This window comes from Temnothorax americanus, unplaced genomic scaffold (assembly GCF_048541705.1).
Source record: "Temnothorax americanus isolate GAGA-0224 unplaced genomic scaffold, ASM4854170v1 Scaffold18, whole genome shotgun sequence".
In the NCBI taxonomy this organism is placed as follows: Eukaryota; Metazoa; Arthropoda; class Insecta; order Hymenoptera; family Formicidae; genus Temnothorax; species Temnothorax americanus.
The window spans coordinates 999,459-1,027,168 of NW_027509318.1; the positions used below are offsets into that span (position 1 = coordinate 999,459).

Sequence of the window (27,710 nt, forward strand, 5' to 3'; positions counted from 1 at the left end):
TTGAATAATTCCTATTACGACGGTGACCAAGAATATGATGATTATATCGACGGTATAAGATATACAATCACATGCGCTTCACTAAAAAGTTGAAAAAGAAAGCAGATATTTTTAATATGACAAATAACGGCTTCCACACTTCTGATAAAAGAGTTATTCCCTGGATGCTCTTCAGTTTATTGCTCCATACGCTCCAGGTAGGAAACGATCACTTTCCCATCTCTCTAGTATTAGAGGAGAACTCTGATTGACAGTTTCGAGATATTTCAAAATTATTTGTCGTCTCATAGTAGTTTACCATTCTGGCAAATTGTTCCTGAAATTCTATCGTTTCCTGGCGCAAGCCACGGATTCGAAGTAGTAGAGCGATCCTGGCTGCCTCTTTTCGGCCTTTCAAGAGCAACCACATATAAATATATAGAACCCTCTCGCCCATGAAATAAATAACGCATAACATAACGCATATCAAAGGTAAAAATCGCTGCTATTAGCCTCCAATTATTCTAAAATAATATAGATTTTTTAAATACGGTCTAAATATAAATTAATATAAATTAATTTATTTATAAAATATATATCATTTTTACAGAGTAGGATCGTTTTAAATTTTATTTACATATATGAAAGTAATTTTGTACATTTAAGATAAAATCTAAAAATTGACTTTAAAGCATAAATAAAATACTGTATTAGATAAAATTTGACATGATTAATTCTGTCTAATTTATTGTCTCTTTATTTTTTATAAATAAAAAATTATTTAAACTGCAGACATAACGTTGCTACCTGGATAACAAATCCTAAAAGATAAACGGCCAGAATTCCAACTGTAACAATTACATTCAGAGTAATCGTAAGGACTTCTCTCCATGAAGTTGTAGAGATTTCTTCTAAATAAATTTCCATAACATTATATGAACACATATCCGAGGCAGTGTCTGAAAATTTCCAAAGTATTCTTAATTAATACGAATTGATCTCATTTACCTCGTCATTAAGCAAGCAGCCAGTCTGGAGAAAATTTGTCACTCTTTCACATAAATGAAATCTCGCGTCTTAAAAATTGGTAAAACGCGCTTGCACTTATCGTATCCATGTCAATATTCAATTAATTAATAAATAACTTTAAGCGCAGTAATATAAGAAAAACATGCCGTTATTCTTTTTTTTATTATTATACACGTTACTCATTCCCAGTTAAGCCCCTTATACACAATGCTATTATAGACGATAGAAATAGCGGTGGAGTCGGTGGACATGCAAAGTCCTGAAAAAAATGTGCAAAAATTTGAAAACTCATATATTGTCCCGAAAGGGCATAATCTCGAAATCTTATAGAAATGAGACAATGTCCCGAAAAGTTATATACCGTTCAATCGTATACCTTGACGGCTGCCGTTAAATTATATACGTAACAATAAAAAGCATATAGTTTTACGATCGATACTATATAAATTAACAATATTAAGTGGTACATTGGCGACTTTGACGACAGTGAACAACTAATATAAATTTACCTTATATCTCTTGACGAGAACATATTTATTCCATATAATTTTAGCCAAAAATGACTCGGACTTTGATATAATTTCAGAGTCGGCGCGCAACAAAAATACTTGACAAAAATTCTATGAAATTAGCTTAAAAACAGCATTATAAACGAGAAAAAAAAACTAAACTCATTTTGTAGCGTTTGTCTATCATTTTTCTATACCTATATTATTTATGGTTGCCGAGATATATACGATAAATCGCCCGGCGCGCGTTTCGTTAGGACCTTGCGCGCTTTCTCGTCTTAGTAAATCGAAACTGTAAAATTGCCAGTATTAATAATAACTACGTTCAATAGGGCAGATTTCAAACGAACAAGTGCTTGTTGAATCGTCTTTCTATCGTGTGCGGTTGCCGAGATATAAGCGTTTAATGAAAATAAAAATTCGCTTGGCGCCCGATTTCTACGGCACACGCGCGCGCTTTATCATGTTAAATAAACAGAAGGACGTACGTGTTAGTAAAAAAATCGAGATATTCCAATAGCGCAGAGTATGAGAGTATATAAACTAAACAGTTCTTTCTGAATCGTCTCTATATCTTCGGTGGTTGCCCAGATATTTGCGATAAACGATGAAAGACTTTCTCTCTCTCTCTCTCTCTCTCTCTCTCTCTCTCTCTCTCTCTCTCTCTCTCTCTCTCTCTCTCTCGCCAAGCCAGCGACACATGGCCTTGACCTATATACTTGAGCGGCGGGCGCGCGGACGAGACACCTGTCACGAGTTTTACATTGACCTACTTTATTTCTAAATTGACCTTGACCTAGATCGCCGAGTCCGGGAATGCCGCGGCGTCGCTCGCGCTCGGCAAAAGGACGCGACGGTCCGAAATGCGACGAACGACACGGGACTAATCTCAAGAAATACGTTCATCTTATCATTGTTGTGTATCTTTTAATGTGAGGCATGCTCTATCGAACAAGATTGAACGATAGAAAGTTATAAAATGCTTTTGCATAATGCATATAACCAACGATTAATAAATTCTTATATATCTCAGCAACCGCACCGCAGACATAAACATCATTCAAAAACGACATAAAATATTGTAAATAGCGCTAATGTGATTGCAATATCATTATAATAATATCTACATCTTACATTAGGGAGGAAGCTGTGACAGCGTAAACGACGCTGCTTTGGAAGCAGGCCTCTCGCTTAAAATAAACCTTTAAAAATCAGCAAAAACATCGAAATATTTATGAATTTTACAGATAGACGTTGCCGTGCATACACACACACACACACACACACACACACACACACACACACACACACACACACACACACACACACACACACACACACACACACACACACACACACACACACACACACACACACACACACACACACACACACACACACGCCGCGCGCCGGCATTCCCGCCGGACTCTGCGATCTAGGTCAAGGCCAATTTAGAAAATAAATCAATAATGTACAGCTGCTCGTCGAAAGTATAGGTCAAGGCCATGTGTCGCTGGCTTCACGCCAGAAAGTCTTCCCCATCGTTTATCGCAAATATCTGGGCAATCACCGAATATATAAAGATGATTCAAAAAGGACTGTTTAGTTTATACTCTGCGCTATTGGAATGTCTGGATTTTGTTACTAATAACACGTACGTCCTTCCGTTTATTTAACATGATAAAGCGCCCGCGTGCCGTAAAGATCGGGCGCCAAATGATTTCTGATTTTCATAAAACGCTTATATCTCGGCAACCGTAAATGATAGAGAGATGATTAAAAAAAGACTTTGTACTTTATACTTTGCCCTATTGGTATCACTCAATTATATTTCTCGCAATTATGTACTTTCGTTTATTAAAGCAATAATCGCCTTTCATCATTTTCATTAAACGCTTATATCTCGGCAACCGCAAACGATAGAAAGATGATTTAACTATCACTCCGTTAGTTTGAAATCTGCCCTATTGGACGAGAAAGTGCGCAAGATCTTAACGAAACGTGCGCCGAGCGATTTTATTTTAACATTTCAGAGCTTCGACTTTCTCACCGATAGCCGCCGGACGGTATTCGTGGCCGTGCGGCTATACACGCATTTCTTGTTAGCTAGCATTTTGCAACAGCATTTTAAAACTCTTTATCGTCTAATATTGTTCGAGAGAGTATGTTTCACATTAAAGGACACATAACGATATTCAAATAAACTTATTTCTCGAGATTCAGTCGGTGTCGCGTATCGTTTTTCAGAGGGCCGAACTTCGGATACGCGACACCGACTTAATATCTCGAGAAATACGTTTATTTTAATATCGTTATGTGTTCTTTAATGCGAAGCATACTCTCTCGAACAATATTAGACGATAAAGAGTTTTAGAATGATGTTGCATAATGCTAGCCAACGAGAAAAAGGAGCTACGCATGCCGTTGCTGTACGCTCGGCGAGAAAATTGGGAGCGTCGAAATGTGGCAAACAACACCAAACAAATCTCGAGAAATACATTTATCTCATCATTGTTATGTATCCTTTAACGTGAAGTATGCTCTCTCGAACAACATTGAACGATAAAAAGTTTTAGAATATTGTTGCATAATGTTAGGCAACGAGAATAAGGTAGCGTCGAGTGCCGTCGGACGGCGCTCGGGAAGACAAAAGGTCCGAGATTATGTGCGACGAATGACACAAGAGGAATCTCGAGAAATACATTAATATTATCTGTCCTTTAATGTGAGGCATGCTTTATCGAACAAGGTTAAATGATAAAAGGTTCTAGAATATTGTTTCATAACTCTAGCCAACGCGGCAACGAGAGAAAAGAGCGACGAATGCCGTCGAAAAATATACGTTGACACAACGCTTATAATTGTTTCACGAACTTTTTAATCTTTATTAAATAATTAGAAATTTTTTAGCAAAGTAATGTAAGTTAATATCTTGCTGTTTTGTGAAAAAACAGCTGTTTTGCGTATACATATACATATATTACGGGTCTTCTCAATTCGCTATAGTGTCATGTTTAGCGTGAAAAATGAGTTGGAGTTGGAGCGTTATTGCGTGCCACATACGCGTCAATTATTTGTAATTTAAACGTATACTATAATTAATAAATATAATAATAATAATAATAATAACAAAAGTTTCATATTTTTATGTTAGGTTAAAATTAAACAATAAAAGAATTGTTCACGTATCGTAGAGGTAGAGATGCACAAAAGATCATAAAAATAGTTGAAAGTACTTACATATTAGGATAAGAGGCTAGGCGAAAATGGCGATTCTCGGTGTCGAAAACTCTGTTTAAATCGGTAAAAGTATTAGCATAGCATGTTAGGCAAGGAGGTTGACGGAGGTATTCTAAACGAAGGTGTTGCCTCCCCACATTGCCTCCGCTTAGTCACGCTGCTATTGGTCAGAGCGCGGGAGCCTACTGCCCCTTCTATGCATACCTGCTAGCGCTCTGATTGGCCGTAGGCTGGGCATCCGCGCCGTGGCCGCCGCGCGCCGCCACGCCTTTCCGACGGTGATGGGTAATAAGTGGGGGTAGACGTGCCGCTGCTCCGAATACCTCTGCACCTTCCTTGCTCATCATGTTTCCCGCGTAACAGGAGCGATTTCTGAGGAATTAAAAACGACTCTAAACTCGAGATTTTCGCTTTTCTTATAACGTAAAATTCTTTTTATAATTTTTCTGATCTTTCAAGCGTATTAACGAATACACAATATGTTTCTCGCTACTACTTAATAGTAATTTAATATTATATTATTTATTAAATTAGTTATGTAATAATTTATTAATTACATTTGCTTATCAAGAGACACGGTAGTGTTATGTTCCAAGTTTATGTATACATATAGAGATATGAATGTATAATTCACGCGCACGCAACATGTGGGGACGAATATCGCAAAATTAGCAATAAAGACGAAAACAAAGAATTAACTGGTGGGGGGGGGGTGAGGGAGTAATGAATAATGTTCTTTTCGAACTATGAAGTATATACCTATAAGTTTTTAGTAAACAGTTTGTTTTATTAATTAATAAACACAAATAAAAAATATGGCAGGTACTTAATGATAATCACTAATATCCCAGTAATGTTTATCGTCAGATCTTTGTCAAAATACATTAGAAATTAATAATACAATGTTTATTCCAATTAACAGTATGCTTCTTAATACAAGGCATGATCTCTTAAACAAGATTTAACGATAAAAAATTTTAAAACGCATATTGCTCTAACCAACGAATCAATAAATTCTTATATCGCAGCAACCACCACAGATATAAACATTATTAAAAAACAACATATACATATAAAATATTGTAATTAGCGCTAATGTGATTGCAATATCATTAATAATACATCTCATATTAGGGAGGAAGCTAGCTGTGACAGCGTAAACGACGCTGCTTTGGAAGCAGGCAACTCGCTACTTAAAATAAATCTTTAAAAATCAGTTAGCGAAAACGTCAAAATATTTACGATGGACGTTGCCGCGTGCACGCCGCGGCACGCGCCGCGTCATTCCCGGACTCGGCGATCTAGGTCAAGGTCAATTTAGAAAGTAAATCAATAATGTACAGCTGCTCGTCGAAAGTAGGTCAAGGCCATGTGTCGCTGGCTCGACGCCAGAAAGTCTTCCCCATCGTTTATCGCAAATATCTGGGAAATCACCGAATATATAGAGATGATTCAAAAAGGACTGTTTAGTTTATACTCTGCGCTCTATTGGAATATCTAGATTTTGTCACTAACAATTAAGTCCTTCCGTTTATTTAACAGGATAAAGCGCGCGCGTGCCGTAAAGATCGGGGGCCAAATAATTTCTGACTTTCATAAAACGCTTATATCTCGGCAACCGTAAATGATAGAGAGATGATTAAAAAAAGACTTTGTACTTCGTACTTTGCCCTATTGATATTACTTAACTGTATTACTCGCAATTATGAACTTTCGTTTATTAAAGCAATAAAGCGCGAGCTGGCCAAAAGAATCACGCGCCTCGCCGGCGCCGCTTACATCATTTTTATTAAACGTTTATATCTCGGCAATCGTAAAAGACAGAAAGATGATTCGAAAAGCATTTTTTAGATCGTGCTCTATTCTATTAGAATTGCTCACTTTTATTATTGGCAATTGTTTATTTCCGTTTATTAGGACGAGAAAGCGCGCAAAATCTTATGAATTCGGGCGCCAAGCGATTTTTTATTTTCACTAAACGTTTATATCTCGGCAACCGCGCACACACGAGAGAAAGACGATTCAACAAGCACGCGTTAGTTTGAAATCTGTCCTATTGGACGTGTATATTATTAATACTGGCAATTTTACAGTTTCGATTTACTAAGACGAGAAAGCGCGCAAGATCCTAACGAAACGTGCGCCGGGCGATTTATCGTATATATTTCGGCAATCATAAATACTATTAGGTATAGAAAAATGATAGACAAACACTACAAAATGGTCTTAGCCTTTTTTTCTCGTTTATAATGTTTTTTTAAAGCTGATTTCATGAATTTTTGTTAAGTATTTTTGTTGCGCGTTGACTCCGGAACTATATCAAAATCCGAGTCATTTTTGGCTAAAATTATATGGAATAAATATGTTCTCGTCAAGAGAGAGAGATATAAGATGAATTTATATTATTTGTTCACTGTCGTCAAAATCGCCAATGTATCACTTAATATCGTCAATTTATATATAGTATCGATCCTGAAACTGTATGCTTTTTATCGTTAAGTTAATTTAACGGCAGTCGTCAAAGTATATATACGATTAAACGGTATAACTTATCGGGACATTGTCTCATTTCTAAGATTTCGGGATTATGACGTTTCGGCACATTGTCGCGTTTCTAAAAGATTTCAAGATTATACCCTTTCGGCACGTTGTCACATTTCTTAAATTTTGGGATTTTGACTTTTCGGGACATTGCATGTCCATCCGATAGAGGTAGCGATAATGACAAAATTTTCAATCTATTAGAAACTGTATCAATGCTGTAGCTTTTTCGGAAATTTGTTCGTTATCGCTATCGCTATCGCTATCGCCTAGCATTGTGTAAAGGGCTTTAGGGATAACAATTTGAGAAAATTTTTCATGGCAATGGCATTCTTAAGCTGGATGCCACAATGCATTGCGATAGCGGTAGCAATAGCGACAGAATTTTCAACCTATCGGAAGCCGCGTATTATAATGCTGTAGCTATGTCGGCAATTTTGTCGCTATTGCTATCGCTATCGCCTAGCATTGCGCATCCAGCAGATCCAGCTTTAGAATTATATATACATTTGCATCAATTTACACGATTTACATTTCTTACTTATTGAGTGATAGCTGATAGCTAATTACTTATCAATGATTTATCAAGGCACATAAAGTTACATCTCAACCTTTATGCTTTTGAAATTATTCAACAACAAATAATTTTTTATTAAGCGTATCACGATCGTAAAAAATATATAATCATGAATCACGAATTGAAAGTAATCTGATCTCGCGATTCCTCGAATTCCTCACCCGTTAGTGCTCTACCAATGAAGAGTTGTGTCACATTATAACTACTTGCAATCAGGCTCCATCCCAAAGAATAGGTTACGCATACCTATTATCATGTTGCAACGTCTTCCATAAACCATAGTAAGAGGACATAAGAGACAACCGATCAGTTTAGTGGCAAAAAATAACTAGACAAAAATTTTTCCACTGTTATGTGTGTGTGCGCAAATAATTACATTTTACAAACAATATTTTTTAACATTTTACAAAATTTTATCAATTTACATGTAAATTTGTGCAGTATAACAATAAAAAGCATGCACACAGGTTATTGATTGGATTGTTCACAGCAGTTGATTGAAAGTCATACATATCGAGTGTTACAAAAATAAATAATAACTGTTATCAATATTACTAATAGGCATATTTTGTAGTGACAAATAGTATTAATTTTTTATTAAAAACAGTTTCCAATATAAAGGTACCTGCTCCGTAGCGCTTAAAATGATGTGTTACTCGTTAATATCGGAAGGATTACGGAGGAATATCCCAAATCGGCTTCTATATTAATTGCATTCAAGTTGGTAATAGCAGTATAAAGAAACTGCAACACAGATTATATATATATATATATATATATATACACATATATATAATCTATTTCACTCAATGTGTGTGACACTACTATAACGATATTGCGATTAAAACACAGACAAAGGATTCATTGAATAATTCATGAATGATAACGCACTTTGAATAAAAATTCCTCGCGATATACTCGTTTGTCACATACATCGCCACGTGTACATACGTCCAACATTGTAAAAAGTCAAGACCATATCAACTCGCTCGTGGTCGATCAATGTCATACTGTCATTACGGGCACAATTATGTGATAATTTAACAAGCCTATTGTTAAAAATACTTTGTTAATTACATAGTTAATGCATTGATAACGTGAGAATTTGTTGACCGCACAATGCGACTTTTTAAATATTTTTTAAAAATATTTTTGTTTATATTTTTCTGGAAAATACAATATACGGCGATAATAATTGTGTGTAAATTATTATCTAGATCTAACTGTAAATTACTGTCCAGATCTAACAGACACGAGTATCACTCGTAAGGCGCCGAATACATTCCAAATCTAATAAACGCGAGTCTCACTTGTGGCGCTCATATAGCAATGTCAAGTGGTTAAACAAGTCAGTTTTAGTGCGCGCTTTCATCAGAGAAAACACAAGACAAACCGGATGACTTTGAAGTTAATGCATATGTTTTCATCGATATCGATAATACGGACGAGTATACCGATAACGATCCAGAAGATATATATAATTTTTATGTGCTATGCGCTATACTTTAACGTGAACAACAATTTCATTCCCGAGAAAAAGTATCTGTTATCGATGTAATAAACGCATCTCACTGTGTGTGTATTCTTTATCGATAAATAGAGCGTGTTCGTCTAATACTCTAATAGATCTTGCGAAAAGAACGTCGAGTCACATCAATGAACCGTTGAGAATTATACACACGGATTTTAAAGTGAAAATTTCTAGTTTATTAAAATAGATGCATAAAAGGTGATTACAATTTCGCTGCACAGACATATTAATATATCTGGAAATATGTCTTCTCCCGATGAAGAATGTAGCCATTTCATTCCGGTAAGTAGGTCAACGAACCTTTCGAACTTCGCATCCTGTTTTGTAACATATGATCAAGTGCATTCCGATTATAGCTTGCTGTACCTTTCGTCAAAGACTTCACTTATGCATATTTACATATTTTTATCTAAACTGAAATATCAGATTTATATAAAATAATTGTTTACTAATTTTTTACTACTCCAACCGGAGCTGTGTTTCAAATCTAACAAATTTAGTCGGCGCGCAGTCAAGATTGGAAAATATGTAAAATAAAAATAAAAATAAAAACTTTCGCGCATCATATTTACCGAGCTTGGTTCTAAGTTAGCCCGTTTTCTATATTCGTAAATAATTTTTTGTTTGTAAGAAAAGTAACGATCTAATCCTGTTTATACGACAAATTTCGACATATTTTGAATGCACATTTTCCCCCTGAATCCTATCAAAAATTGTGAATCGCTAAATTGAACTTGATATCATAAATAAATGTTCAAATAAAGCACAATAGATATATGTCAAATGTATAATCAAATAAGATCTGCACTCAGGATCGACATCATACTTTGATCTTTTCCGCACTATTTGTTGCGCTTATTGCACTTTAATGAGGTGTAATAATCTTATACGATTACAAGCGATAATGAGATCTAATAATCTCGTGATTATAGGTAATAATGGCAATGCAATCGTCGTCTGCAAATTTGCTTCGGTTTTTTATTGCAATTTCATCGCGATATAAACGCGTGGTGATCGCGCAAAGTTTGACGTAGCTGAATATCGCACAAATTTTCCATCTCGCCGAGAATTGATCGGTCTCACGAGCGAATGGTATTGCCGACCGACCGGCCTCGGAGATCGGCTCGTTGTGACGTGCACGCGATACCGTAGTGACGATTTAATCTTCTTACGCAAGCGCTAAGAGTTCCGTGATAGTGATAACATTCTCATGCTGTATTACGTACAGGCTTACTGTTTTATATGAAGTTGTGTTTAATTACTTTTAATTTGTATATGCATATGTGTGTGCGTGTATGATTCTGTCGATCCTAAAATACCAACCACAGAACCAGGGTTAATAGATTAATAGAATGTTAATTTAACCATGAACCATATGCATCTGACGCAATGTGCTTTTGTTACAATTAAACGGTATTTAGCACTATCATTATTAAAACGTGTTCTTTAATGACGCACATATCAAGACATGTTTTAATTTCAAATCCTCTACAATGAATCATAGTACTTTAAGAAGAATTAATAATTATTTATAATTGTATTTAATATTAGTTTATCCAAGTGTATTTATAATAAAACATTAAATAATACACATATATAACAATATATATTTTTTAAACAAATGTATAAATTTATGTAAAAGATAAAATAAAAAATTGTAATTTTTAATTTATTTAAGATATAAGATCTATTTTTTTTAAAGATATCTATACATCGTTATTGAAAACTGTCTACTATGGTAAATTGTCGATAAAAATTAATGAAGTGCGATGATATGCATAACAATAATTTATTATGTGACTTCTAAATTATTTCCGGTCTTATTTGTGTTCTGCTCGTCTTGGCAGTAACTTGCGTAATTTCTTCGAACGGGATCTATGTATACCTATAGGTCACCGTCAAATTAAATGAGCTCAGAAAAGAAGAAAACAACTCGCAAATTTATTAAACCCATCTATAAATATCTTCTGCAATTAATGCTGCTCGTATGCAAATGTCGCCGATATTAAGCGAAATATTACATCTCGTGTTAATTACGTTTGCGATTGTATTGAGATCTGTTTTGCAAGTGTTAACATTGTTTGTTTATGATGTCTCGCGATAACAGCGATATATGTCATTTGTAGGAGACTAAAAACGACGTCACATTCGTTGTTGTTATGAAATGTCGTTATCACTTTTCGGTACAAATTTAAATATTCTTGTATATACGCCATAATTTTTATCTAAATATAGCACCAAGGGCGTCGCATTTAAATTATTCATGTTTCAAGATGGCATTGATCACAATGCATAATTTACAAATATATGTTAATTGCTTATATAAAATGTATTTCTTAATGAGTGTTCACCTTAGGAATCGATAAGTTAACGGGGTGTTATAAAAATTACGTCACGATAATTCCGATATGTATATCTCGTTCGAGGAAGTTAGGTAAGTTACTGTCAAGACGAGCGGAGCACAAATACGACCGGAAAGAATTTAAAAGTCACACAATAAATTTGTAGCGCAGAATCAATCGAAGCGTGAAGTTATATTGAAGTCTCACACCGATTGCTAATTAGCCTTTCACTTTGACTGGATTTGACAAACAGATGTTTCAGATTAAGTATTGACGTGCTTAGTTTTGTGACGTGTTACAAATTTTATTTGCTACGGATAAACAACGTATATAAAGATTTTAATTAGCGCGTCACATTCCCTAATATCCATTATTGAATAATTTAAGCAAGTAAGAGAGATATTTTGTCTTAATCAGACTGGAATGATTAAATTTGTCAGTACTTTATATAATTGTTATTAAAATGTAATTAATTATATAAAATTATATGTAATTTTTAAGAATATAATTAATTGCTTCAAAAATTATTGAACTGCTTAATCCAACATACAATATCCGCATATATATTTAACAAAAAAATATATAACATCGCGAAATAAATACAAAGAAGATATATATATATAGCTCTGCCTGTTATTAGTATATACTTATTGCTTCTCTTACGTTCTCTTCTTTTTGATGTAACAGAATTATATGCATTTAATTTTTCTTTCTCTGTCAGTCAGATAATTCTTGCGATAATATAATAAATTACGCTACCATTGTTGTCACTGTTATTGTCAATTACTCTGCCTGATTAAACATTATCACGCACAGATTTGCGTCCCGTCAATTATCAATAATCTTTCGATTGTCTTGTTAATCGCCTCTTTATCAGTACGGAATTCTCAATAACAGAAATGTAATGTTGGATATGTATATATATTTGACATTCGCGCGAGCATCGTTCAGCTCCGATATGGCAGATCATCGCGCAGGCGGCGCAAATGGTCCCGGAGTGGAGAAACGTGGCCGGGTGGCAGTAGATAAATTCTGTGCGTCGTCCTCAGTCAATAACGAGTTCCCAGTTAGTACTGGTCACAATCGCGGCTACATCGGAAGCTTACATCTCGAGAGGCTCACGGATGTCGGAATATATATCGGGCGAGAACTTCCTCGCGGCGTACACACAAAGAAAAATACCCCCAACTATTTATTAAAAGAAGATCAATCGTGCGGCGAAAAAAAAGAGACTTGACATATTTATAAAAATCTCAAACTTATTACGATAAAGAGAGATGATTGCTCGGACTGAATATTAAACGGACATTCGACGCGTACTTTCTCAGATCTGAAAATAAAACGGATCGGAAAACGGAAGCTATTTCTTAGAATTTTCCGGAGCAATCTGGTATATATCTGAAAGACTTCGTTTGAAACAATAAAATCGCTGATCGTAAATTAGATACGTTTGTCATATAATCGAAGACGCAATCTCAAACGCGGATCATAATTTTCCGCAAGAAACATTATCGATAATAATACGAACAGATAATTCTGCAGAATAAACCATTTCGTGCAAATCAGTATTTGTTATATGTACGATCGGTATTTTTTATACGACATTATTATATCTGGACAAAGAAGACTGAGAGTGAAGGAAGGAGACGCGATCTCGAAACTCGCCGCATATGTCTGGACGGGACGGCATTGCAGTTAATTTATTTCAAGCCGTTCAACGCTTTCGCATCTTTGCAACAGTCGAATTTCAAATCATTTCACGCTTTCGTATCTTTTAAATATTCAGCTATATGCAAGTGGTCGAAGAATGATGATGAAGGTTTAAAGTACTTTGCGATACGATATCGAGCATATTATCAAGTATATAAATACAGAATCGAGTATTGTAAAAATATATAAACGATTGAACCGCGGAAGAGAGAGAATGAGAAGAGGTGACGCTGATAAAGAAGACAAAAAGGATTAACACTTTTTTCTAAAATTACAAATTAGGTTCTTTTGCAAAAAAAGTCACCGCATATAGGTTACTATTGTTGTATTATTATTTGATTGACACGGTTAATTATCGGAAAATAAAATATTAAAGAGGAAAAGACACCATGACGAACACGTCGGACGTTAATACCGCGAACGAACGAACGGACGTCAATAATGCGAATGAACGAATGGACGTTAATAATACAATCAAACAAATAGATACTAACAGTATAAATGAACAAAAAGATAATAATGTGAACGAGCACGTTAATGGTGAGAGTAGACAAACCGATGTTAACAATATGAGTGAGCGCGCATCGGCGTGCGTAGAGATCAAGGTATGTATACATATATTTCCGGCAAAATATGTAATATAAACTCAAATTTTAAATTATTACACATTTATTACAAATTTGTAAATTATAAATTTTTTTTTAAATTTCGATACATCGTCTTTTGTGGCTAAAATTATTGCATTTTAGTACATCTTGTATTTTTTCCGTCTCTAAAAGAAAAAATAATACTCCACGTTTAATCTTTTGTCAATTCTCAGTGTCATTGCTAGAAAAAAATTTTATGTAAAAATCTGGTTGAAAACTAGTTAAAATTGATATTCTTGCTCTTTCTTTTCAAGTTTTTTCCATCACATAATCGCACTCATTTAGAGAGGGCTTATTATGATTACGTTTATCTGGGGTCTATTCCCCGTATTTCCTCTTCGTCTTCCTTTCTTTTAACTCTAGAAATATATCTCTAAATATTAGTTAGTCATTTCCCGAATCGCGATAACAATTCAGAATTTATCAAGCTTAGTACCGTTTTAATCTTCATTTTTCTAACATTATCAAGCAGTCCATATAATAAATTTTACTACGAGAAACATTAATAGTCGTTACGTGTAAACATTCTTTTATATGCATTTAAAAACGTTTAACTATATTTAAAATCGTCAAATCTGTCAGTTTTTATTTTTATTCCTAGTAGATAAATCATGTGTTAGGTACGATTAGAAGAAAAACGCAACAAAAATCAGTTCTGATATATTATAATTTAAAATGTATATTTCAGCTCTAAAAATTATATATATTACGGAAATGCGATAATAACGATTAAATCGATAATAAACGATTAATACTCTGTTAATCTTTTTTTTTTTGCAGGTAGAACCCAGCGTCACCGATGAAAAAAAGTGGGAACGAGCCGGAACAACCTATCAAGTACGATAACATTTTTTTACATGTCTGTAGAAACAATTCGCGCAAAATTCTTTTTTTAATGGATTACTTTCCATAAGAGGCGATGCTTAAGTGACTCAATATATTATATTATATACCCGTGGATAATAATATTACTTATCAAATCTAAGCGTTGACATAAATTATTTCTTAGAATAACCAGCGTATTTTGTTGACAAAATTGCTAATTATTATCTCATTAATCTACATCAAAAACAAATAATTCGTAAATACTATAGTTAAATATTTGTACATTTTATTATACTCAATTAATTTGTTTTCGCGTGGCTAAGTGATACTAAACACGCGTTCGATATGCTTTGGCAATTGAGATATGCACACGATTTCCCAATAAAACATCACAATTTTTTTCTCTGCGATTTTCAAGATATTATATCTCGGTAATGATACATCCGAGTTCGTTTATTGCGCGTTCTTTGATCTTTTGTCGAATAATCTTGTAATTAAAATGTAGTAATAAAAATGAAAATAAATCGTAAATTAAATGACGAAATAAAAACAGGATGTGTAGTCGAACAGATTTCCTCAAGTTAATTCGTTTTTATTCATAATAAATTATGTAGATTGTTAGGAAACGTTTATGTAACTCACGAGCGATTCTTAATCGCAAAAAAGATCGCAAACGTCGTCGTGTTAACCTTGCAGCAGCAATTGTCAGTTACAGATTCGAAGATGAAAAATACGAGAGCAACGATAATTATCTCAGTTTCATTCACGCGAGAAAGACTTTGCTTATTTCAATTCTCAGTTGCACTGTTATCTGTATTTACTCTTTTTTCAACATATATCTATCTATAATATCGATGGGATGGCAGACGCTGTTTCACTTTGCACAAAGTAACGATATTTTTTAAAATTTCAATTTCCATTTCTGCACGATTCTCGCATAAGTGAAGCTTATTCTCGGACGCAATAGAGATGCATTATATTATGTATTTTTCGCTTATCTCTGACGTCGCAAAAATTCCAAATCTTGAGATCAGCAATGATAAGATATATGCTATCTACGTTTATAAGATTTTACATTCGAGGGGCGCTATATATTACATTGCGTTCAGTCTTTAAGTTGACAATGAGTAAAACTCTATGATTTTATCGCGAGATTTTAAGATGTATTTAATTGCTGGCTACACACCTTCTTTCGTCTCCATGATCGTTCAATAAACCGGTTCTATTATTATTCACGTACGTAATAGCTGCAGTGTTTGACGCGATAAGAAAATTGCTCAGATAAAAAATTTCGATGCCTGATTGATATGTGCTTTATTATTTAACTTTAGCCTTTGGTGGTAAGATAACTGCACTACCTCCCGTATTGCTGTTATCTCTTTACTGCGTGTTTTTCGCGTCGTGTTTCGTATAGCTATAAATAAGTCCAGTTATAAATTTTCCGCTCCGTCGAGAAGTTTATCAAGGTTTTGCCCCTCACTGAGAATACAAATATTTATCCTGTAGTTTTTTCGCGTTGCCACTCTTACGTCGTTGTTACGATTTCCCGATATCGCCGACTCTTCACTGATTCGCAGCCTCTCTTTTACAGGTGTTGATGGCCTTGTGCGCCAATGTTGTCGTACTGGGTCCAGCAATGGGTTTCGGTTACAGCGCCGTAGCAGAACCCGCGATGAGAGAGCCGAAAACCGATGATGACATACGACTCGATGCTAATCAAGCTAATTGGATGGGTTAGTGTCATAAAAAATGCATTCCTTCAACGAATTCTTTGCAATATCGATTTGCAATATTAAAAATAAATTTTCATCATCATATATCGTTTATCGTGAAAATTATTATTTGCGCAACAGCTACTGTATCGGCGCTGGGTACACCTATCGGCTGTCTACTCTCGAGCCTCGTGATGGGGCGAGGAAGAAAGATCAGCATGTTCGTGACGTCGTTGATCTCAATGGCGGGTTGGGTGACTATTTACACGTCGAATAGTTACATGCAGATCTTGATCGGGAGATCGATTTCTGGAATATCCACGGGTATGGCATCGGTTCCAACGACGGTGTATGTAGCGGAAATAGCGGGACCGAAATGGCGAGGCACGATGGTTACATGGACCAGTATTTCTATCGCTCTCGGTGTCCTCATTGTCTATATCTTCGGATCTATTGTTAAGGTAAATGTTCATATAGTACACGTATACAATATAAATGATAATACATAATCCTATTGTTTCTTTTTGTGTTTTTCAAAGGATGACTGGCGACTGGTGGCCTTACTGTGCGCTCTATTCCCGCTGTGCGCGATCGCCCTCACTTTGCTGGTGGTACCCGAGACTCCTCTGTGGCTGCGGGATCAAAATCGGCCTGAGGAAGCGCTGGAGATCATGAAAAAATTCCGCGGAATACCAAAGGACCAACCAGCACCGGCGGAAGTTCTGTTAGAGTTGAAACCACGGGTGCAGAAGAAGAATCAGAACATGCTGAAGCACTTGCTGAAAAGGGGCTCCCTGGTGCCGTTCGCCATAATGCTCAGCTTCTTCTTTTTCCAACAGTTCTCCGGGATCTTCGTGGTTATATACAACGCCGTCATAATCATGGATAAATCGGGTGTTAAGGTAGATCCTTATCTCGGAGCGGTATTGATAGGCGTTGCTCGTTTTGTAGCCAGTCTTTTGACGGCCGGGGTGTCCCGGAAATTCGGTCGACGAATACCGTCGATGATTTCCGGCGTTGGGATGACAATCTTTATGGGCGGCCTGTCGCTCTATCTGTTTCTAGACGCGAAGGGAACCGTCATGGCAGACAACGGGGTGGTTCCAGTGATTTGCATGGTGATGTATATATTCACAAGCACCTTGGGATACCTGGTAATCCCGTTCGCTATGGTAGGCGAGGTGTATCCGCCCAAAGTTAAAGATATATTGTCCGGTTCGACGGTTGCCATAGGTTATCTCTTCAGTGCGGTAACCATCAAGACGTATCCGGATATGGAGTCGCTGATGGGCATGCACGGCGTGTTTCTCTTCTTCGCGATCGTGTCTTTAGTCGGCACAATATTCATTCTATTATTCTTGCCCGAAACAAAGGGAAAGACCCTGCGTGAAATCGAGGACATGTTTGCGACGAAAAAGAAGTCCATCGAATTGCAGTCTCCGACGGAAGGAATAATAGTCGGAGAAATAGTCGCTCCGACCTCCGCTGGTCTTTTAAGAAATTAAGAATATTTATTGCTTATGCGGGCAAATAACCGTCAAGAATAGATAATACTAATTACATAGAGGAAAACGACGTCAAAGCGTACGATTGTACGATTATTAATTACACGGCCGATGGAAGAAATAAAACGGATGCAAAAGTCTTTCTGTGATGCTTCAAGGTATCTCTTAAAAGATATTTAAGGGATATTTAAATACGTCATACGTAAAAATCTTTTTATCATATCATATATTTTGTAAACGATTGAAGAAGATAAAAGTAAAGATATTTGCTTAAGGCTAACGAAAAGAAGTAAAACGTAACACAATGGAACTGTGTTGTTATCTCGATAAAAGTTTTGCCATTAAAACGAAAACAATGCCATATATCAATACTTATTTCTACACGTGTAAAATGTGTTCGCAAATTACATTAAAATAAGATTAGGTTTGTACTAGTTTGAGACAAGAGATATACAATCTCAAAGATGATATTTTGATAAGACAATACACATTACGTATTATTTAATTAGAACTCAGTACTTATTGTTCAATAGTTGGAGCATAGCCGGAGATCTTCAAAATACAGTCCAAATTTATCATCATTTTAAATCGTTTTAAAGATTTCCTGTTACTAGAAGGAAGATTAAATATCATGGACGGTATCTCTGAAGATCTTCTAAAGAAAAAGATATTGTGTAAAATCGATTACGTTTTATCGATAATACGTATAATTAATTAAATATAAGACTTATCATTAATAAATTATATTACTACTCAACAATTTAAACAATTGTGAATACAAAATTGTGAATAAAGGCACATAGTTATTTAAGCGCTAAATGAGCGAGAAACTTATCACTAGTTTATTTCTCGTAAATTGTGTTCTCGCAAATAATTAACACGTTAAGTGTGACGAAGTCGACAGTTGGCATCGTGATAACGTCCGAGTCTCGACCCGATAACAGTATAGAAAGGAGTTTCATATTTACGTGTTTCACAAATTCGTTATTATTTATTTAAGAATATTTTGTCATTGCGATAATAATCGAGATTTCCTCCGCGATTAAGTTGTCACTTCGTGACAATTGTCTTTTACAATTACGAGTCTTTGTATAGAGTGCAGAGTATTTTCCGCGGAGAAATTGACAGCGTGATGATATCGACGGAAACTTATTTAAGCTATCGAACATAAAGTATTTTATATATAGTTCACCAACTCTCTCATCGCGCAACTAATTGATGAATTAATTTATAATTAGTTATGTAAATTATTTAAGTTATACTAAACCTATATGTATATTATCGCAATATTATACATTTATGCTGATGTAAAAATACATACACATATATATATATATATGTCTCATGTATTAAAATCTTGTTAAAATCTTAAATAATAAATTAACAAAAATACGTAACAACGGCGATAATTAAATAACAAACACAAAATAATATACAACTTACGAAATGTGAAAGCGCGGGTATTTGTATAAGCGTGGGAGAAACGAGGCGAGAAAGGATAGGGCGACGATAGGGCGACGATTAACATGATTACTGACAATATTTGATAATAATAATAAAAAGCGATAATAATATAAAATAATTATATATGTAATAATAACATAATATTCTAATAAATGTTAATGATAATCAAAATAAATTATTATTTGCTAGGTGGTACGAGAAGAAAATTATTACTCTGTCGAGAATAATTATTATTTTATGTGGTATTATTTTAATAAAAAATGCAAACATTTCGAAAACAATGTCAAATTTTCTCGTATTACTTTAATGTTCTAATTATTCTTTCTTTAATCACTTTTTCTGCTCCCGTGCTCCTAGATTACTCTCCAAGATTACTTCGCACCACCTCATGTCATGAAATATGACGAAGACTGTGAAATACGTGCATAATGATTTAACAACACGAAAAGTCGTTTAGTATGTGTGCCAAGAAGAAGAGGAAGAAGAAGAAATAAAAGTGCGATGTAACACTGTACAAAAACGTATGTTACGCAAAATGCACATTTCGCATTTCTCTTTATATGCAAGTAAAAATAAAATCTTAGACCTTCGAATTAAAAAATGCAAAATTAGAATCTTTTGCAAAACTCACTTTTGCGAAAGGATTCTAAATCATATACACAAAAAGTGCATATTTCTTATCAAGCCTTTAAATAATACGCTTTTAAACTCGAAGGAATTATCAATTAACTTTAGTCTTCTTCTTCATCGATTATTCAAGCATCAAAGTTATATGCGTGAATCGTCCGGACTTGGCCCTGGCATTTCCTTAATGTGATAATTTTAAACTTTTAATGTGTCAATTCACGAGATCTTATTTTCTAAACGAGTAGTCACTAAATAATAGGCGATGCATGATGTTCTATCTAAAACAATTTTTGTTCATGGTCGGGACTTAATGTGTCAACCTACCTTGTCACAAAAATATTATGAATTAAGCTTCATATATGATATAATTTTTGTTAAATTATGTAACTCGATTAAATCAAAGTAAAAAAGAGAAACTCTATAAAATGTAAAATAATTAACCAATATTTTAACTAACGAAACTGGGCTCCGCGTGTATTCGTGCCTAGGGCATGAGTCGAGAAACGATCCAATTAGCTATCTTAACGATCTAGTAATGTCAGTAAAGCTCTGTTAGCGTCGGAAATCGAATACTCTCTACTCGTTCTCATATCTAACCCTCCCTACGTAAGTAAAGCTTCGTTGGAGTCAAAAGCCTCTTTCTAGCTGCTGGTCCTGACTTAACGTTAATTGATGCGTAACGTTAATAAAAACTCTGCCGATGTGCAAAACGCTTGTCTTGCGCTCTCAATTGCTATGAAACGTTAAATTAAATATCTCGAACCATTTTTTCAAACTTGCCTTCCGCTCGAATCCAATCGGTCTCTTTGATCGCTGATATTCCGCGTAATCGGCGAAGTCTTCAAGAGCCCAGCCCGTGGTCGAATCATTGACAAGAAATCAAAATCGTGCTCCGATTTCATCGATTCGACAGGATTCATATTGTTTCTCTCTCTCTGTGTGTGTGTGTGTGTGTGTGTGTGTGTGTGTGTGTGTGTGTGTGTGTGTGTGTGTGTGTGTGTGTGTGTGTGTGTGTGTGTGTGTGTGTGTGTGTGTTTGTGTGTCGGCGCGTTTTTTATCCATTATATTATCGTCTCTCAAAACGGAATTTGAACGTACTCTCCGGAAGTGCCAGATTGCCGATAGGAACTTTGTAAAGCTCCTTTTCTACCGGTAATATGTTGAAGTTTTTTAGCAGAGTGGCTATTGTCGAGAAACTGATATATTGTACCATTTTGTAGCCCATGCAAGATCTCCGGCCACCCCCAAACGGCAGGAAATGTTCCGGCTTCAACAGTTTGCCATTCTGCACGAATCTCTGCGGCATAAACTCCTTAGGAGAGGTCCACAACTCATCCGACATATTTAGATCATAGTTGTTCAGAAAGATAAACGTGTCCTTCTCTATCTTGTAGCCTAGAATAAAAATTCAGGATTCAAATAAAATCAACGATGAACTGTCACAATTTTGATTATATTAATGAAAAAGATTTACAAATTTTGTTCGCAGTTTCGTAAAGTTCTTTAAATTACAAAAGCTCTCAACGCTAAGCAAGAACTACGTGATATCCATTTTGATGTCGTAAGAAAGAAAAAAATTACTTACCGGCTATGGAACTATCTTGGTTGGCGACGTGCGGCACGATCGGACTGGCGATCAACCTGATCGCTTCGAGAATGATAGCTTCCGTATACGGCATGTTTCCTCTGTTCTCCAGCCCGACGAACTTGCCCGGGATCTCAATTCCATCAATTTCCATCTGCGCTATTTTCTGTACGTGCGGCCGAGTAACCAGGTAGCCCAGGATCTTGACGAGGAGATTGCCGACCGCCGAATGACCGCCGACGATGTCTTCCAGCGCGAACAACGCCATGTCCCAAGTTATTTTGGGTTCACCGTCGGTTTTGATGTGATTTATCAAGCAGTCCACGTAATCTTCCTCAGGTATGACCGACCTCCAGCTAGCTAGACGGTCCCCGATTATATTCTCCTCGACGAACATCCTGATCTCGTGACTCCAATTCGCCATCCTTGTCATGTTACGCTGATGCAGTGGCATCAGAAACGGCATAAAATCTGCGGCGTATCCTTGGTTCACCTCATAGAAGACCTTGTCGAAGTTCTCGATCATCTCGCGAAAGGGACCATGGCCGAGGCCAAAACGTCGCGAACAGAAGTACTTGATGAAGATGTTCGCGCACGTATGCATGATCAGCGGTTTGGCGTGCAGGCTAATACCAGAGATGCCGGTCAAGTGATTAATCAGCCAGTCTACCTCCCCGCCGATGATCCCATTTAACTGGTTGTATCGCGTGGTGAAGGCGCGCGGGAAGGTATGCCCTCGCAACATCTCCCTTCGCGTCTTCTGAACATCCGACCAATTGCAGAATGCCAAAGCTGTAAAACAAAAAAAAGAAAGAGTGGTTTAATCGTTATTCCGCTTCTCTGTTGACATCAATATTGAAATCGCTTTATTAAAAATTCGCGCATTTTAATTTATTTCGCTGAAAGATATATTTAGAGAATATTTGGAATAACCGTTTTTTCTTCTTCTTTTTTTTTATTTAAGACGGACTCAAGACATTTTTCAATGCGGCATCAATTAGTTTTGCTTTCATCGCATCGCAATTTATATATAGTAACTCGCAACGGAAACAGCTGACGTCGGGACGCCCGCGCCGCGCCGTGATGCTAGCTAAACGTATACATATATTCCACGAATGTATCGCGGCTCAAATTACTAAATCGAGAAAAAGACAATCAGCACGGTTGGCAGCAACGTTGAACTTGGCCTTGTAAACGTCCTAGTGCGCGTAACACATCGCGCGTTTCGATACATCATCGTTTTGCAAGAGAAAAATTCGCACGCGCTCCCTTTCTACTTCGTACACCTTCGCGCGCCACTGCGTACGCGGAAATGTAATATGAACGCAGCTAGACGAATGCGGCATCAATTCCCCAGCGGACACGACTCAGGCAGAAAATCGACTCGTCGTTCAGCGCGTTTGATATGAAATCAAAAAGCAGGAGAAGAAACAGCAGCAGGAAGTGACCCGGTTTCTCGCCATGCAGGGCGCCCGAGAATCTGAAGAGCGACAGCTCCTCCCTCCATTTGTCTTTCTGTGATAATCTGGCAATGTATTTCAGAAATGTATCGCCAGATTTTTGAATAACAAACGATTGAATGAAACCACGTATTAGATGTGTAACGAGAGTTAAATTAGAATATCATGTGCGAACATTAAGAAAGATCAGTGTGGAAAAACATTATTAATTTATTGCGCGTGACGAAAAAAATCAGGGATTAAGTAGCTAATAATAATATTCATTCTACAAACAAGAAATTTTTATACAGGTGACCGTATTAAGAGCTGCCGGCGCTTGTGACGTGCGTGCGAAAATAAAATACTCCGCTACGGCGCGTACGTGCGTGCAATGGAAAGGGTTAATGCGATCGTCTTGGATCACGAGGCACGGCGGCGGCGATTTTGATGGATCAGCCTTGATCCTATTTGCTGGCTGCCGGGTAAGCCAGGAACGCGTGAAAGTGGTACCGCGCGACCTTTTCCGCCTGCACTTGATACCGCTTCTTACGCTGACCTTAGCACGAGTTTCGGCGCGGACGAGCGTGAAATATACGCGACAAGTAAATCATGCATCGTGCACAAGATACGTGTATAGTGAGTCTGAGTATACGCGCGTATATGTGCGCTCACGTGTCTCGCGCGCGCGCGACGCATGACAAGGTCGTTAGCATGCGATTTTTCGGGAGCTCCCGAACGAGGTGCTAACAAATCACAGGCCAACACTATATCGTTGATTCACGAATGATTCACGACCGATGAACAATAAATCACAATCGGAATTTCTGATCTCCATGTCGGATGTGCGATCGGAAAACATGCTCGCAACGTGACCCAAACTGCTGAGACAGTGATTCGTTGCGGTTGCGTGTGCGTGTAATCTGTGTTTTGACGAGCGATCTAAGAGTGTTAATTGACCACGTGGGTCATTCCTATTTGATTTATTAATTATTCATATAGATATTCGTAGGAAAACAAATCGTCCAGAAAACTGCTTTAAATGTATAAGTTGTAAATCTACCCTACAATTTTTTAACCGTAAATCCTTGATATTAATCTAACATATTACAAGTTTAAAAAATAGAACTAATTTTGTGTGAATTGATCTTCGGTGGAAAACTTGCGGTTGATAATAAAGTAGGAATAAAATACTTACAGTTCTCCTTGTTGCCACAGAAGAGAAGATGATATCTAATAAAGTTTGGCCTGGAGTCGAAGTGATGGCCCTTGGTGATCAAGACTTCCTTGATGTTCTCCAATCCATTGACGACGACGCAAGGTAGCGATCCCATCTTGATCTTGATCACTTGGCTGTTGTAGGCCTTGACGAGGTCGCCGAAGGCCTTGTAAGGCACGTCATAGCGTCCCAAAATATGAAGAGAGCCTAGAACTGGCCATGGCTTTGGTCCAGGTGGGTCTAGTAAGTCGGCTAACTCTTCGCCGTCATATAATTTCTTCGGCTTCTTCTTCGACGTAACATAGTCCATCAGGATCAGGACCAAGGCTATCAGAATGATAGCGAGCAGGAAGTACGTCGTAGCGCTGATAAAAATCATCCTTCGGCACAATCACAAATTTCTTCACTAAAAGAGAATCTTCTGTCTCCTCCTTTTTCTTCCTCTATACTTCTTTCTTCCCTTTTTTCTGTCAATCTGGAAGAATGTTCCCCGATGCTTTTTAATGTTCCGATGGATATATTTTCGAGACGTGCCGTTCGAATTCGAGTTATCTGATTGCAGAACTTCGATTTATACCCTTTCTGCGGGGATATAAATTCTTTTTTAAATCAAAGCACGCGTTGGTTTTGATAATTGAGTTACTTCTGCCGATATCTTCGATAAGACGAATTTTTCAACTCTTAGTAGTTTCTTGCTCACTTCGCCAGAAATGTTAACAATAGTCGGGTCTTCCACAAAACAATCTCGTGATGTAAACGTGATGTCTTCACCGCGAATGAGTATCGGCCGATCGGGACGCAAGCTCCTTGTGGCCCGTCTGTGAACGGTTCGCCGATCTGACTCGGTCTGTGGGGATAGGATGGTTGTCCGGCTATCTTATATAGTCGGGCGTAATGTAGTCAGCACATTTGCGTCGAGCACTGTGCGCCTCAACCCCATACATATGGATTCTCGCGTTGAAACAAGATGGGCAACGGGAGAAGGAAGGGCAGGAGGAGGAGACGGTGGTGGTGGCGATAGAGGTGGAAAAAGACGAGAAAGAGGAGGAGGAGGAGGAGGAGGTGGTGGTGGTGGACATTCTCGTATGCTTAAACAGAGACGAATTTCAAGAAAACTTGAAGGGACATACCCACTCGTGTATAGGTTGGTAGGGTCCGCAGCTCGCAGAGCTGAGGGAGAAGGGCCGGAGAGAAGCAGACACGGCGGCGGAGGGATGATCGCGGGTCCGCCGGGTAAAGGGAGAGAGGAAAAGGGCCCCGGAGGCGGTGAAGCAAAGAGCAAACCTACGTAGTGGTAGGGACGGGTGCTAGAGGAGAAGGTGGGGAGAGGAATCGCCGGTAGGGTCCGCGGCCTCCTGGGCCCAGGCAGTGCAAACGAAGGGACGCTTCTTGCCCTTGACTTCTCTCCTTAAGGTGCCATCGAGTTTTCTGGCAGCGAAGATGGTAGTGTGCGAGCGTATGCTACGCGTACTCGCAGCTGCGCCGAGACCGACTCGATCGCCGGTACCACCCGATGTACTCGCGGCGATGTACCCGAGACGAATGTCGAAGTCGGTGATCAATGGTAATTCACTTTTGGTACACCACAAGGTACGTGGATGGAGAACAAAGTTACCTTTTTCACCTTTAGTGGCCGGCTGGCCGGTTCGACATGGCATTTTCAAACTCTTTAAGAAGCTATGCGAGAACGGAATCGCGCAACAAGAAGGTGGATTATAGTTTCTTTGTGCGTTGATAAAAAAAGATGAAAGAGATCTCGTTTTCGTCATCAAATCTCAATCGTATAAATTATACACACATTTATTCTTAAGATTGAATAAATTATTTAGCACTATCATTAAAGGATAAAATAGACACTATAGACAGTATCTCGCATTTAAGAGATTACTTCGTTATCCGTTTTAACATTGTAAAGTCAGATATAAATACTTTATTATATGTGTAGCGATAATCTTTTTTTGCAAAACTTTTCCTCCGCGTTGCCACACTTTAAGGTGCCAGACTCTGTTTACGTCTGGAACGACTTTTCTCACCGAGAAAAATAAATCGATCGATCTTGAATCTGAAATCCGTCTCAAAAGGATGCTGAATGGCGTTATGTAATCGTGAGACAACTATGCGAATGCGTTTTGTTCGTCGAGAAGGAAGTGAAATATACAATTCTAATGATGTCTTCTTTTCCTTTCATCCATATTAATTTAGTTTACAACCGTAAACATTGTTTACGCGGGAAACAAGCGGGTTCCGCCGGCGAATTTTTCTTAGAATAATGGAAAAGATGAGTAATACATGTATATACATTTGCGTAATTACAACAGTAAAGAGAAAAGACATATAAGAATTAAAATTTTTATCCTGAAGATGTTTGAGATTAACATCTCTGAGCATTTCTTATTTTGGATGGATAAAAAACAGAATAAAATTTGTGAGATTGTTCTACAAAAAAACATAGTCCGTGCAATCTGTGCTCATCACATCGATATTGAGAATTTACGCGGTTTTTTTTGGCACAATTCATAAATAAAATCAGGGCAGATTTTACAAAAATCGTTTTCTGATTAAATACGTATATTAATAACTATATAGGACTCGCGGACAAATATGCGAGTTAAAATAAATCCAACCGGAGAAATGCGTAATTTTGATGAGAAAGAAGGACGCATCTCTCGAATTCGTTCGAATTAATGAATAAAGCATGAGAGTTATGGTGGTGCATATGTGCCCCTATTCTCCGCTGGGGATCCTCTCGTTGCTCCCGTCCTCCGCGGGGATCGTATGGCACACACGGTCCCCCACCGGTCAATGCCGCGGTTTTTTTCCCTCTCACTCGCCGCGACAGTAGAGAGATTACTTCATCCGTATCGAGTCGTATTATCGAGAGTCGATTTCTGGGAAGCTAGCGGTACCGGCCTCTCTGCCCGTCGCCGCCACCAGCTCGCCAAATCAACTCTAGAGACGAGGCGCGCATAACGGGAAAGCCCTCTCTTCTCCGTTTGCGAGTCATGGCCGGAAGCTTGCCGCCGCTGTCGTCGTCGTCCTCCTTCTCCTCAACGTCGTCGTCGTCGTTCCCATCATCGTCGGGACGATTTTTCATTTCGCTTTCGTACGCGATCCCTCTCGTAGCGGAAGAATCTGTTCGAAGCACGCGTCACTTCTCATGATTTCTATATACACGAGGATATGCAATGGCATTCAGGAGGAAATGACTATTTAAGAATTTCGGTAATTCAAG

At 37.3% G+C, this 27,710-nt stretch overlaps 2 protein-coding genes across 6 annotated transcripts; one reads left to right on the forward strand and one right to left on the reverse strand.

Moving 5' to 3' along the window:
• Positions 1-602: 602 nt before the first annotated feature.
• Positions 603-27,682, reverse strand: LOC143896382 (cytochrome P450 307a1). 4 transcript variants are annotated; one of them, XR_013256627.1, is made up of 6 exons: positions 24,458-27,681; positions 21,824-22,615; positions 21,449-21,633; positions 4,962-5,129; positions 4,758-4,808; positions 603-938 (listed from the first exon to the last, which is right to left on the reverse strand). XR_013256627.1 is itself a non-coding variant. In XM_077404234.1 (5 exons), the coding sequence occupies exons 1-4, from the start codon at positions 24,855-24,857 to the stop codon at positions 4,965-4,967; spliced, it is 1,542 nt and encodes a 513-aa protein (XP_077260360.1). In that variant the 5' UTR covers positions 24,858-27,681; the 3' UTR covers positions 604-938; positions 4,962-4,964. The 4 variants fall into 4 exon arrangements, 3 of the variants coding, with proteins under 3 accessions (XP_077260360.1, XP_077260359.1, XP_077260361.1); XM_077404234.1 differs by lacking the exon at positions 4,758-4,808 and having other exon boundaries at positions 604-938; XM_077404233.1 differs by lacking the exon at positions 603-938 and having other exon boundaries at positions 4,782-5,129; positions 24,458-27,682.
• Positions 9,635-18,480, forward strand: LOC143896380 (trehalose transporter 1-like protein). Of its 2 annotated transcripts, none has more exons than XM_077404225.1 (5): positions 9,635-9,688; positions 14,886-14,942; positions 16,522-16,663; positions 16,784-17,103; positions 17,182-18,480. In XM_077404225.1, exons 1-5 carry the CDS (start codon positions 9,650-9,652, stop codon positions 18,145-18,147), a joined length of 1,524 nt encoding a protein of 507 aa, XP_077260351.1. In that variant the 5' UTR covers positions 9,635-9,649; the 3' UTR covers positions 18,148-18,480. The 2 variants fall into 2 exon arrangements, with proteins under 2 accessions (XP_077260351.1, XP_077260350.1); XM_077404224.1 differs by lacking the exon at positions 9,635-9,688 and adding an exon at positions 12,825-14,063.
• Positions 27,683-27,710: the final 28 nt, after the last annotated feature.